This window comes from Ostrinia nubilalis, chromosome Z, assembly GCF_963855985.1.
Source record: "Ostrinia nubilalis chromosome Z, ilOstNubi1.1, whole genome shotgun sequence".
Lineage (NCBI taxonomy): Eukaryota > Metazoa > Arthropoda > Insecta > Lepidoptera > Crambidae > Ostrinia > Ostrinia nubilalis.
Genome location: NC_087119.1, coordinates 11131321 through 11144280, shown reverse-complemented (window position 1 = coordinate 11144280; position 12960 = coordinate 11131321). Strand labels below are relative to the sequence as shown.

Sequence of the window (12960 nt, the reverse complement as noted above, 5' to 3'; positions counted from 1 at the left end):
TAAAATATTATGATATTACGATGCTACTTTACATTGTTATATAAAACAAATCTGACAGTCCCATTATTGTGTTGTCTCAAAACACTATTAGGGATAGCAATAATTAATATATAAATAAATCTTTGGACAATCTCACACAGCGCCATCTAGCCCCAAAGTAAGCAATTAATATGCTTGTGTTATGGGTGCTAGCTTAACGGATATACTACTTATATCCTTTTTTTTTTTTAATTCATACATATTATACATAGCAACACCCAGACCCGTCACAGAAATTAAAATTCATCATTTCAATTTCTGCCCATAATTAAAGTTAACAAATGGATGTTGAGTTGTTGAGTAACAAATAACTTTCACTCACCAGCCTGACCTTGGAGAACCTGTTTCCCCTGAGTAGTGAGCATGTGAGGCGCCAACTGGCTGCCCTGGAACGGTTTGCCAGCGGCGATCACCTAGACACGACGGCGTTAAATTAAAAACGGAGAAAGTCATTCAATTTATTAAAAGGAGATGTTAATTGATTTTTATTTATTGCTCAACGGTCATGGAGCAAAGGATGTGGAATGAATTATTGCACATTAATTTATGGTTACTCATTAATGACTACTAAGCATTTATTTAATGTATCATATTATAAAAGGTTTTGTTTCGATTTCAAAATTGTCTAATCGACTTACGCCCGTATTCACAAAGATGCTTGCTAAAGTGAAGCAGCAAATCGAACGCAGCGTTGAATAGAGCTCTGTGATTGGTTCATATGTCACCCTGTGCGTCCACGCGCACTGTGAGAGCTCATAGTAATGTTTGTGAATACGGGCGTTATTCTCATCCGTTTGGAGTAATGTCACCTTCACCTATAAAAACTTTAGCGGCAATGTTCCCTAGCCGATTCTGTTGCGTTTCATGCAACCTTTGGATATTATAAATAAACTGGTATTTTAAAAGCAACATGTCCTAGTCGCCATCAAAAATTCAAGCACAGGTTATCCAGAACTAAGGTATGTATTGGTAAAAGACGTGATTGTTATCACAACCTTTAATTTATTGCCAGCTAGCAAGAGGAGCAGATGTACCACTAGGCCGTCGTCAAAATTGTAGATAACAAAAATAAAATGTAAACATAAGGCACATCTGTTCAGTGGCGGATTTACCAATAGGCCAAGTAGGCCAGTGCCTAGGGCGGCAGATTTAGAGGGGCGGCAAATTTAGCAATTTTTTTTACAGGAAAAAAAAATATCCAATAGCGTTTCAATAAAAATAAAATAAAAAACTCTTAAGTAACACAGGATCTTCGGAGCCTAGCACGAGCACCATCTCTCCACAACTTCGTGTATATTGTTTTACAGGGTAGCCCAGAAGAAAATTCACTTTTGAAAATTCAAGTAAACGAAAACTGTACATTTTTGTAGAACTTAAGCTATTGCAATTGATAGGAAATTTAGTGCAATTTATTTTAAAATTTACTATCTTTTATAAATTTTATCGTACATGTGATTTCCTTGACGTTTACAACATTCGGTTAACATAGATCAACATTTTGGAAAACTTTCGTAAGCGCTGATGCACACGACGCCGCTACCGCGCCGCCGCCGCGCCGTCGCCGCGCCTTTGCACTAGGTTTATACGCGCCGCGTTAACACCGCTGCCGCGCAGCCGCCGCGCCGCCGCCGCGCCGCGCGCGAAATTATGCTTTGTTGGCGCGGTGGCGGCGCGGCGGCGGTTTTACTCGGTGCGTATGAACAGTGTAGCGGCGCGGCGACGGCGCGGCGGCGGCGCGGTGGCAACGTCGTGTGCAGGAGCCCTTAGAGTTACCTCAAAATGGATTCAGGATGGATGAATGCTGCAGAGTTTTTGGATTATTAGAGTATACTCTGCTCATAAGGTAACCTCACAAAAAGAAGTCTGCTGGAATGAGATTAGCGCTTCTTAGAGGCAGTGAGATTTCACCACTGCTTAATTGGTTTGTTGCATTGAAAGGATGATTAATTTTTGAGAGCGATATACTGGTAGGCTGAAAAGCTTTTTGATTTCAAAGCTGCAAGATTCGCAAGGCTATGACCAGAGCACTTGGTTTCATCAAGATGGGGCTACGTACGTGTCACACTTCAACTGAGAGCATTTAGATGGTAAGAGACATGTTCCCACAAAAAATAATTTCAGGCAGGGGTGACATCTCCTGGTCACCAGGAAGCCCTGATCTCACTCCAGAAAATTATTTTTTGTGGTGTTACATTAAGAATAGAGTATAAGTACTTTTATAATCCAACAACCATGCAGCAACTGAAGCTGAGCACTCGGCAAAAAATTGAAAATAGGTTTCAAAGTAATTCTGACGAACGCATTCCAAGATTTTGATGTATGTTGATCGAATGGTGTAAGCGTCAAGGAAATCTCCTGGGCGATGTAATTTAATAAAGGTAATTTTAAAAATAAATTGCATTAAATTTTCTTTAAATTGCAATAGTTAAAGTTCTATAAAAATGTAGTTACAGTTTTCGTTTCCTTGAATTTTCAAAAGTTAATTTTCTTCTGGGCCACCCTGTATTACCAAGCCTTGGTATTTCTGTTTACCTTTAAGTAGTTCTTAGCTAATTATACTGGATATAGCACTTCGCATGGCTCTGTGCACACCGGTGACAAATAGTTCAGGTGAGAAGCTTTTCTTGCTTAAAACGGGTTAAAAACTATCTACGATCTACTTTAAGTCAAGAACAGCTTATAGGCCAGTAGAATTAAACACAAAAATGACTTAAATCGGAAATAATTCCTACTAAAGATTTTATTGCTTTAATGGTTTCATTAGTTGCCCATAAAGACTCTCCTAGGTTTTCGACTTCGACGGAGTTGTGCTTAAGTGGTGGGGGCCCCCGAAAGGGGCGCTTTTTAGGTTTTCCGGTTATACCGCGTAAAGGACTTACCCTATCGAAAAGTGGTCTTCCTGACGGTTGAAAGGCATTTAATCCTGCATTAAATAAGACCAAATTCATATGTTTTGAACAAACCGTTCTCGTGCAAATGTTCTGCAAAGTAGAAAATACGAGGGGCGGCTGATAATTCCGCGGCCTAAGGTACTTAGCGATGAGTAATTAGCATGTTACTCATGTCACTAGTTGCGACACTCAGTAGTATTATAAAAAGCAATCACTAATTAAGTTTGCACTGATAGTTCAATTTCTATCGAACAAATGACATCACCATGTCCGCCAAATCTGGAGATTTGCGGAATTTCGACACCGCGCGCCGCGGACATAATTCCTCGTAAAGAAGGAAAATAGACCGAAAGACATTTTTGAAGAGATGTCATTGGTTCTTCAGGATTCTGGACCTTCATATACCATGGTTAAAAAATGGGCCCGACTATTTCAACACGGACGAGAGACCTGTGAAAACGACCCCCGCCCTGTCACGATACTGAGTGAAGGAAACGTTCAAAAGTCGAAAAAATCGTTCTGGCTGACCAAAGAATTAAATCGTGGCAGATAGCTGAAGAATATTTCTTTATGTTCGCGAGGCTATTGTACAGAAATGACGTGGGAAACTGACACGCGGATTGATTTTTCGGCAAGACAACGCGCCCGTTCACGCCGCACGAGTTGCGAGGCCAAGCCCTGAAAGACACCGGGTTCTCAGAGATTGGCCACCCACCATATAGCCAAGACCTATTACCTAGCGATATTTTCCTGTTTTTCGATTTGAAAAAGGACTTACGGGGCCGGAGATATGCAGATGACAACGAAATTAAAGCTGCGGTTGGTCGTCATTTTAAAAAAAAATTTTTTGGGTGGGTAAAAGGCATTGTATGCGAGATTTAAGAAATGTATTTCTTTTGAGGGAGATTATATTACAAAATAAAAAATAGAAACCATTTATTTTATTTCATTAAGTACCTTAGGCCGCGGAATTATCAGCCGGCCCTCGTATGTGTATAATTAATGACCCACTCCACGTCCAATGGCTCGTTACCCGCAGGCTTCCAAGTCTTGAAAAGGAGCGCCTCAACCAGTGTAACCCTATCAAGGCTTACGAGCTGGATGCGCCTATCCTCGTTCGTCCCAGCCGTTCCTTAACTGCAGTTGCTGCACCTCTTCCTGACATTCACCTGAACGACTCTGTGTTACCTACTGTGGCTGCCCCTCTTCTTTGTATCCTCCTGCAGGACTACGTTGCCTAGCCGTATGCCTGGTCTAAGGTTCGACGCCAAAAATCAACAACAACAAGTTCATATTAAAACGCTGAAGAGTTTTTTGTTTGTTTGTTTGAACGCGCTAATCTCAAGAATTACTAGTTTGATTGAAATAATTATTTTTGTGTTGAATAGCTCATAAATGTTGCAAGCACGGAAAATAGTATTTAAACTATTTTCTCGCGTACGAAGTTGATTTTGTGGCGTCGAACCTTGGACCAGGCATATGGCTAAGCAATGCAATCGTACAGGAGGGTACAAGGAAGAGGGGCAGCCACATTAGGTAACACAGAGTCGTTCAGGAGAGTGCCAGGAAGAGGTGCAGCAACCGCAGTTAAGGAACGGCTGGGACGAACAAGGATAAGCGAATCCAACTCGTGAGCCTTGACAGGGATACGCTGGTTAAGGCGACCCTTTACAAGGCTTGGGAGCCTACGGGTAACGAGCCATTGGACGTGGAGAGGGTCATTAATTATACACATATTTTCTACTTTGCCGAACATTTGTACGAGAACGGTTTGTCCAAAACATATGAATTTGGTCTTATTTAATGCAAGATTAAATGCCCTTCAACCGTTAGGTAGACCACTTTTCGATAGGGTAAGTCCTTTACGCGGTATAACCGGAAAACCTAAAAAGCGCCCCTTTCGGGGGCCCCCACCACTTAAGCACAACTCCGTCGAAGTCGAAAACCTAGGAAAGTCTTAATGGGCAACCAATGAAGCCATTAAAGCAATAAAATCTTTTGTAGGAATTATTTCCGATTTAAAATCTAATTCTTCTGGCCTATTAATGCTTTATCTCTTTTGTGCATAGAGTCAAAACTTATGAAAAAGATTTCATACGTCGATATAATTATTGATTTTGCAAATTTAAAATCTCGCAAGAAAATAATGTAAAACTTATTTGATCTCATTGTCTGTCACCATTAACTGAATTGTTAACATGTTATATTTTAATAGAAATTGTTTGTATTGTTTTTAAACTGTCAAGTCCAATAAAAATATTTACCAAAAACAATGTTTACTGACCACACATTATTTTGTCTGTGTTCATAATAGTGTAGGTATTTTTAAGTCATGCCTTTGCCTAGCTTAGGATTAGTACATACTGCTGTTTTTAGGTCAACATTAAACTCTTCATTACATAGCGGGTTGCAATAATAATCTAGTAACTGACAGAAATATCATTAAGTTTACAATCATAGTAATAACGGGATTAAAGTAACGTATTGAATTTCAAAAGTCAGTAGGTAGGGGCGGCAAAAATTGAATGGCCTACTAGCGGCAAAGGATGATGGGCACAAATGTATGGAAAGTGGTACCCGCTCCAATAGCCATAACCAATATATATTTGAAAAGGCCTTTAGATGTAGGAAAATGTCTGCTATGGGGCCAGTTCTAATTCACGTTTTGAAAGCAGTAATTCCACTAAGTATTAGAATGAAAGTATAACACAATCATCCATGTATACGAGTATGTATTATGACTACAATCTATTAATATAACTAAAAGAAGCATTGAAAAGGAAAGGATTATACCTACGATGAACTACCCAAGCTATTAGCCCTTTATTCGCTTTCATCATCATCATCATGATCATTTTAGCCATAGGACGTCCAGTTGAACATAGGCCTCCCCCAATGATTTCCACAATGGCCGGTTGGTGGCGGCCTGCATCCAGCGCCTTCCCGCTACCTTTATGAGGTCGTCGGTCCAACTTGTGGATGGACTTATTGGGTCTTGTGGGTTTATTCGCTTTAGCAACCCATAATAAAACCCTTAAGAAGTAATAAAACTTTAACCCCTTTATTAATATACGAGTTACACCCTAGTTGAACTCTGGCTTAAATTGTCATTTGGTATGGAAATGTCATTTTAATCCACGGTTCTTCCTAGGTGTAACTTTGTATTAATAAGGGGGTAGTACTTCTTTAAATAAAAATATTTATTTCACAATTATCCCCATCAATAATTATAGAGTTAAGGAAGGATGCTGGAGCAGTAAACCCTTCCTGCCTCGCATAACCCAAGTACCATACGATGGACACGTATGATACTTCTTCTTCTTCTTCCTCGGTCCCTCACTGATGAGGATCGCGACCACAGATAGTGTTCCTCCACAGACTGCGGTCATAAGCTGTGTGGACCACACGATGCAAACTCCCGCCCACCGTCTTCCTCACCGCGTCCGACCATCTCGTCGGTGCCCTGTCGTCGGTGCCCTGCCCCGAGCGCGTCCCTTTTCATACTGTATGATACTTAGGTTACACAAAAAGTATCTTTATCTTCGAACGCAACCAGATCTGAGGCTGGTGGCCATAGTAAATGTTGTTCGTCTTGGTAAGACCTTTCAAATGACACTACAAACATAACTATTGGAGCCGGGTACCATTCTGCAAAAAAGTATGTATATCTTCGTACACAACCAGATCTGAGGCTGGTGGTCATAGTAAAAGTTGTTCATCTTGGTAAGACCTTTCAAACGATACTAGACTCATATCTATTGGAGCCGGGTACCATTTTGCCCATTGTCCTTTGTAAATCCGCCACTGGTGGGGAGTTTTAACACTCAAATTGTTTGTGGCGACAGTGTTGTAATACTAGTAATGAATTACGTACGAAAAGGACTTTCTAAGTAGTGTTATTGAAGCTGTAAAAGCGTTTCTCACCTGAATCTGCTGCGAGTTGATGCCGGGATGCAGCGCGATGTTGCCGGGCATAAGCAGCGGGCCCTGCGTGTTGTACAGCTGCTGCAGGTACGTGCTGTTCTGCAGCGGCTGCTGGATCACCTGCACGCGACTGTGACCCCATTCGGCACTGCGGGTTATGTGGAAAAAGTTCATTTTCGATAGACACGCCCGACGCTTGCGCCCGCGCACGGTAGATCGTTTTTTGTTTTGATTGCATTGACGACACTACTGGATGACCTGCACGCGACTGTGACCCCATTCGGCACTGCGGGTTATGTGGAAAAAGTTCATTTTCGATTGACCAGCCCGACGCTTGCGCCCGCTCAGGCGTCTACGGGCCACGGTAGGTGATTATTGTGTTTATTAATTGAATTGGACTCTGTTGTATCACTTGCACGCGTCTGTGATTCCATTCACAACTGCAGGTTGTGTGAAAAATGTTCAATTTCAAGTTCACGCTTCCACCGGGCATCATCGAGCGTCACATGATAGTTTTAATTGGACTGGGTCGTTTCTTAGACATGATATCAGGTCATAATAGCTTTACTTGTGTGTCTAACAACGCGGAGCTTGGCGCAGAGCTTATAGCAATAGATAACTGTTTTTTAACTTCCAAATTATCGTTATTTGAACGTTTTATCTCTACGTGTATAGCAATCTATAGTTTGGTCCGAGAGCACGTAGAATTTTGTCCAATGACCCAAAGCTATCCATCCTTATCGCTCGCGCGTAATGATATTGCTATCGCGACTGTGGGACGGGCGCCCGCGGTGAGTGTGCGAGCGCGACAGCAACATAATGAGGGCTATCGTTTTTATACTTAACAGTTGGCACCCCTGGCGATTGACAGGACCTTACTCTACAGTGGCGCCATCTTGATGAGTGCAATTGCGATAGTCCTCTTACCACTTTAGCGCTCACCAGTTGGTGCCACTGTCTTCGCTACTAGCAAGTGACAGGACCTTACTCTACAGTAGCGCTAACTGGTGAGCGCTAAAACGATAGCCCTCATTACGCGCGAGCGATAAGGATGGGTAGCTTGGGGTCATTAGACAAAATTCTACGTGCTCCTGGACCAGACTTTAGATCAGAGCCAAACTCCGCGTGCAGCCGTGGCCATGGGTCTTACCTGATCTGTTGGGGGTGCTGGGTGTTAGGGGGCAGGCTCTGCAGCGGCGGCATGGTGGTCACTCCCGCCTGCTGCTGGATACCACCCGCTTGCTGCTGCTGCTGGACCTGAAACGTAGTCAACACTCAGGATATATCGACCACAACGACTTAAAGATTGATTACTGACTGATGCCCGTTTTCACCATCAATCCCTAATTTTTAAGTGACCCCTATGGTAACACTTAACAGGAATTTTATTTTCAAATGAGTCACTTAAAAATTAGGGATTGACGGTGAAAACGAGCATGAGTTTCTTGCGCTACTTCTTCTCAGCACTGGCCCATTTTATGTCCAAAAGCAGTGGTACGGTTGAAACCGTGACGTAAAGGTGCTTTTTGCGACCTATTTGCAAAAATAAAATGAGTTTTATGAGAGTTTTATTATGAACTGTCTGAGATGAGTTTTACAGAAAGAAGCTGGATTTCCTTCAACATAGATTGAGGCCTGTGATTGGTAGAATTTGAATATTTAGACAATCACAAGTGGCAGTTTCATCATTTTGCGCATTTTTTTGTAATACAGACTTGAATTTCGTTGAACCTACTGTAATACTTCACTTGGAGTGCTGTGTATGACTCTGTTTACTAACAGTGGACTGCAGCTGTGGTCATTCACATCTTAGTATTACGATTAGGAAGAATAGCTTTCGCTCTTTTATCAATAACGAACCAACTAAAGTCAAATGTCATACTGCCTGCTTTTAAAAGTGACCTGTCATATACAGTCTACGCCACATCTCAAAAAGATTTCAGCACGTGCCATAATGGCGCTACCCTAATTGACAAAAAACTCGAATACCCTCATTGTATGGCGTCCAACAGGTTTGGCTGGGTTGGCAACATTGAATTACGTAATTCATTTGTGTGGGCATAATAATTTGTGTATCAAAAGTGGAAAGAACTGGTTTATGGGTTCAGAAAACCTCTTGCTATCTCTCAAATATTAATCCACCTGCTGACTTCGCCTCTTCGTCAAAGTAGAAGACGTTTTTTTGGCATTGGAATCCCAATTTGTATGATTTACATTGGCTAAAGTGTGAATTGTACCTACCTGTTACATTGGCTACAAGCATGAGCAACGTAATTACGCGTTTTGTTAAAAAAAAATTAAGAAAAGCAATTTTCGTGTGATCCGACAGGTGTTGAAATGATGCTGTACACATTGCTAATATTTCCGTTAACCCCTCCAACTAAGCTAAATATTGTGGTAGGAGTGGGTTCACCACTATAGTCCAGGGATCGAACTAGGTACCCTCGAGTCAACCGAAAATTGAGACCTTTGGACTATCAGTTTTAAGCGCACTTCACGAAGCCCTACTCTGATGATGGTTCCCTAAATTCTGCTGGAGCCATACCGAAACGTCACTATTGATTTTAAAATGCCAGCTCGCACTAAGCATTTCGATGACTCTTTTGTAATGCGAACAGGGACTAGAATTCGTTGCCTGCTGCTGTCTTTCCCGAAGACTATAATCCGGGCGATTTCAAGGCGAGAGTGAAGCATACAGGGCAGATATGTACCATCCTAGACTGCATCCCACTTAACACCAGGTGCGATTGTGGTTGACAGGTATTTGAATACCTGCCTTGTTATGCATAAAAAAATGAATTTACCTGATGAGGCGTCATGCTGTTTGGCATTGAGGAAACCACAGTGACGGTCTGGTGATGCTGCTGGCCAGCGTCGTGCTGGGCCATGCTCATCTGCTGCTGCACCACTTGAGTTTGTCCGTCTACGATCTACAACAACGGACAACACATAATGAACCCGCTTCCTGTGACACTAGTGTTCTTAAGGTCTACTGTCCCCGTAGCGTAGCTTTTTAGACGAGTATTCGTCGTTATACGCTTGCTGTGTCTTACGCTAGACGAGCCGAGCACGAGCGGCGCACGAGCCGAACAAACATTCGTGTATTGTGGACCGACTTACTCTCTCGCTCGAATGTGTGTATCGGTTTTTTGGCGGACACAGATCGAACGGTCAATGGTGCTCTACTATGTTGGAAGATAGTGATTGTTGTAGGCTCGTTGTACGTCCACATAGATACCGCGAGTACCTCGTGCTCGGCTTGTCTAGCATAGACCCACCTTTACATTCAAAAACGGTCGGCGGCAGCGATGCTGCGGCGAAAAAGCGACGTTGGCACTCCGTCGACAGTCTATGGAGCAACGCTAAGTGGACAATAGGACACAGTTTGATTTATTAGTAACAGAAATCCTACTTTCTTGACGCCAGCTGTAAATGCGGGTGTGATACTGCGAGGGACAAATGTTAGTATTATGAGTACAAGTGTACAAGCTCTTGGTACTGGTATCATGGTTTAATTATTCATTTGTTAATGTGTCTTATAATTCACATTCTAATTCACAATATTATGACGATGTCAATAATGAGCTCTGAAACTGAATGTCGTGTGAAATTATTGTAAGTAATTTGTAAAGAAAAAATTTACACAATGTGTAAGTCTAAAAGTTTTGCGTAATAAGTTTGCGTGTTGATATATAATAATCCGACACGCTTCTTTAGCATAAATCAGAAATTAGTATTCATTTATTTATTATCAATTCACAAAAGGTTAAGCCTGTATTATATGAATTTAAAGATTTAAAGTTACATTCATAATTAGAATTCCAAAAAACTGTATTAATTATTGCCGGGACAGGAGATATGTGAGACACTTACGATAACGTTTGTTGCCAAAACGTCAGTTAAATATTTGAATCTCAAAAAAGACTTCTTTTTAAACATTCGGTTAAAGACCTAAAGATGAAGAAGACTCTTAAGAACAATAAAAATTAAAAATATACGAATCGTTAATTGCAACCAATATCTAAAACATTCAATACAATAAAGTATTGCCAGAGCAAAAACAAACAAGTCAAGTCAGTAAGCCACCCCAATCATGGAATATAGCTACCGTATAGGTTTGTAGTTATAGGTTAGTAGTTACTATGTTAGGGATGCCAACCCCAGCCTTGAGGGCCGTCGGCGCATTTACATAGCTAAATTGGGAGCAGTCTACGACCGACCGCATGCACGCAACGTATAAATGCCGCGTATTATTATGGTTAAGGATAACCTTTTAACCGGTGACGGCTTGCACGAACTGTCTACACAACAAAGCAATAAAGTTGCACTAGAACGACGTTTATTTAATAAAACGGAACCACCGGTTAGAGTAATAGAATCCTAAGGCTGGGTTTCCACTTGAGGACTGTGAAAAAGAACAGGGAGCTACGAAAAAAAAACGATTGTTTTTTTAGCATAGCGCTTATAGCAAAGGGAATGGCGGAGAGAATTCTTTTTACAATTTGAGTGACAGATGTATGCGAAGAATGTGAATAAGGGCGCTTACGTATAAGAACTTTTGTGGCGGACGTCAGTCATCCGTTTGCAGGATCGCATACGGAGAAATGTATGACAACATTCACAACTGCGTTGGAAAAATGACAACCAAGTTAGTGCGCGGTCTTGCTAGCGCACGACTTACAGCCTGCTCTAAACGTCTAATTTGAAAGAGCCCGAGGGTTCGCAAAGTGATCGAGTAGTGTCGTCTTTGAGAATGACAACGGAGCTTCAATAAACCACATCGCAGTCAAAATTTTACCCGTTAACACACAGCTAAGTGAACGGCTAGTCGTAACGAATAAACTCTTTTAATTCATCTATCATACCATTGCCTCCTATTTAATACATAATGCGTAACAACTTTAATTATCACACAAAGATACAAACACAAATGTTACATTAATACGTTGGTTCTAAAGGGGAAATATCAACCTTCAGTTTGAATGGCTTTTCTGTATGACGTCGTTACCTCAAGAACACTTGTAATGAATACTTTCACAGAAACTGTGTAACTAGTAATTAAGGATGTAATTAATTAGTGTAATTTTACCACTAAATAAGACTCCATCAACTTAAGATTGGACATTTGGATCACAAAACACAAATTAAATTAGTACTATTACAAAAACAAATATAATATCAAACATGTGTCACTAGCGAACTACCTTAGTACACTGACAGTCAATATTTTATTAATTGAGTCGAGCTTAATCTACTACAGTAATAAATAGCCCGGTTGTTGTTATTGTAACTACGGCATTACGTATAATTAATAACAAGCATGTTTTTCTAATTTGATAATTAAACAATTGATTAGTCTACAATTTGATGCACGGCTTAACCATAATACATCATTACGAAGCCGAAACGAAAGTGCATGTAATTAATAAAATAATTATAATACAGGTACTTCATTTTGAACACTAATCATTAAAGACACTGCTTATTAAAGGTTAAATCGATTTATTATGGGCGGTCAAAGTAAGTGGAACGTACCCACGTGTATCTTTTTCAATTGTTTTTATTATTAAACGGAGGCAACAAAATGAAGTCGATAAAAAGTGAAAGGAAGTGGGGTCTCTTGTTGCAACGCGAACTGTTTCACCGTAACGCGAACCCACACCACACGACAGCTGCCCTATCCGAGTATTTCATATCAACCCTCCGACGGAGAGGGGCGGGGCGAATTTTCGAAATGCAATTATTGACAAGAGCTTACGGATTTCTCCCGTGATCTGTAATGTTTTACCGCTAACGAAAATTGACGAATTGCCGTCATGGGTGACGTAGTCCAAATAGCGTGCATACTTGTTGGAGCTACACACGGCGAAGCTTGTTCATCTCACCACGCTTTTTTATTCAACTCTCAATTATTTTTCTCTTGAAGTTTTCGCGCAAATGGTTACTATATTATTTAAAGTCGAATTATTTTAATTAAATATCCATGAAAAACAAAGACGATTTACGCACGCACATTTTTTATATTTTCAAAAGAAACTTGCGGTAAAAAAGCTGTGATTTTGATTGAGAATTTAATAGTTTACAAGCAATACAAGAAAAAAAGGTA

General features: G+C 40.9%; 1 protein-coding gene across 3 annotated transcripts in view; it reads right to left on the bottom strand.

Moving 5' to 3' along the window:
- LOC135087227 (polyhomeotic-proximal chromatin protein-like) overlaps positions 1-12960 on the bottom strand; it is a 59849-nt gene that overhangs the window by 37192 nt on the left and 9697 nt on the right. For all 3 annotated transcript variants that reach the window (XM_063982065.1, XM_063982066.1, XM_063982067.1), the window contains exons 6-9: positions 9659-9784; positions 8005-8111; positions 6855-7002; positions 362-452 (exon numbers count right to left, since the gene is read on the bottom strand). In XM_063982065.1, the coding sequence (XP_063838135.1) occupies positions 362-452; positions 6855-7002; positions 8005-8111; positions 9659-9784 (472 nt within the window). The remainder of the gene's footprint in view (positions 1-361; positions 453-6854; positions 7003-8004; positions 8112-9658; positions 9785-12960) is intronic.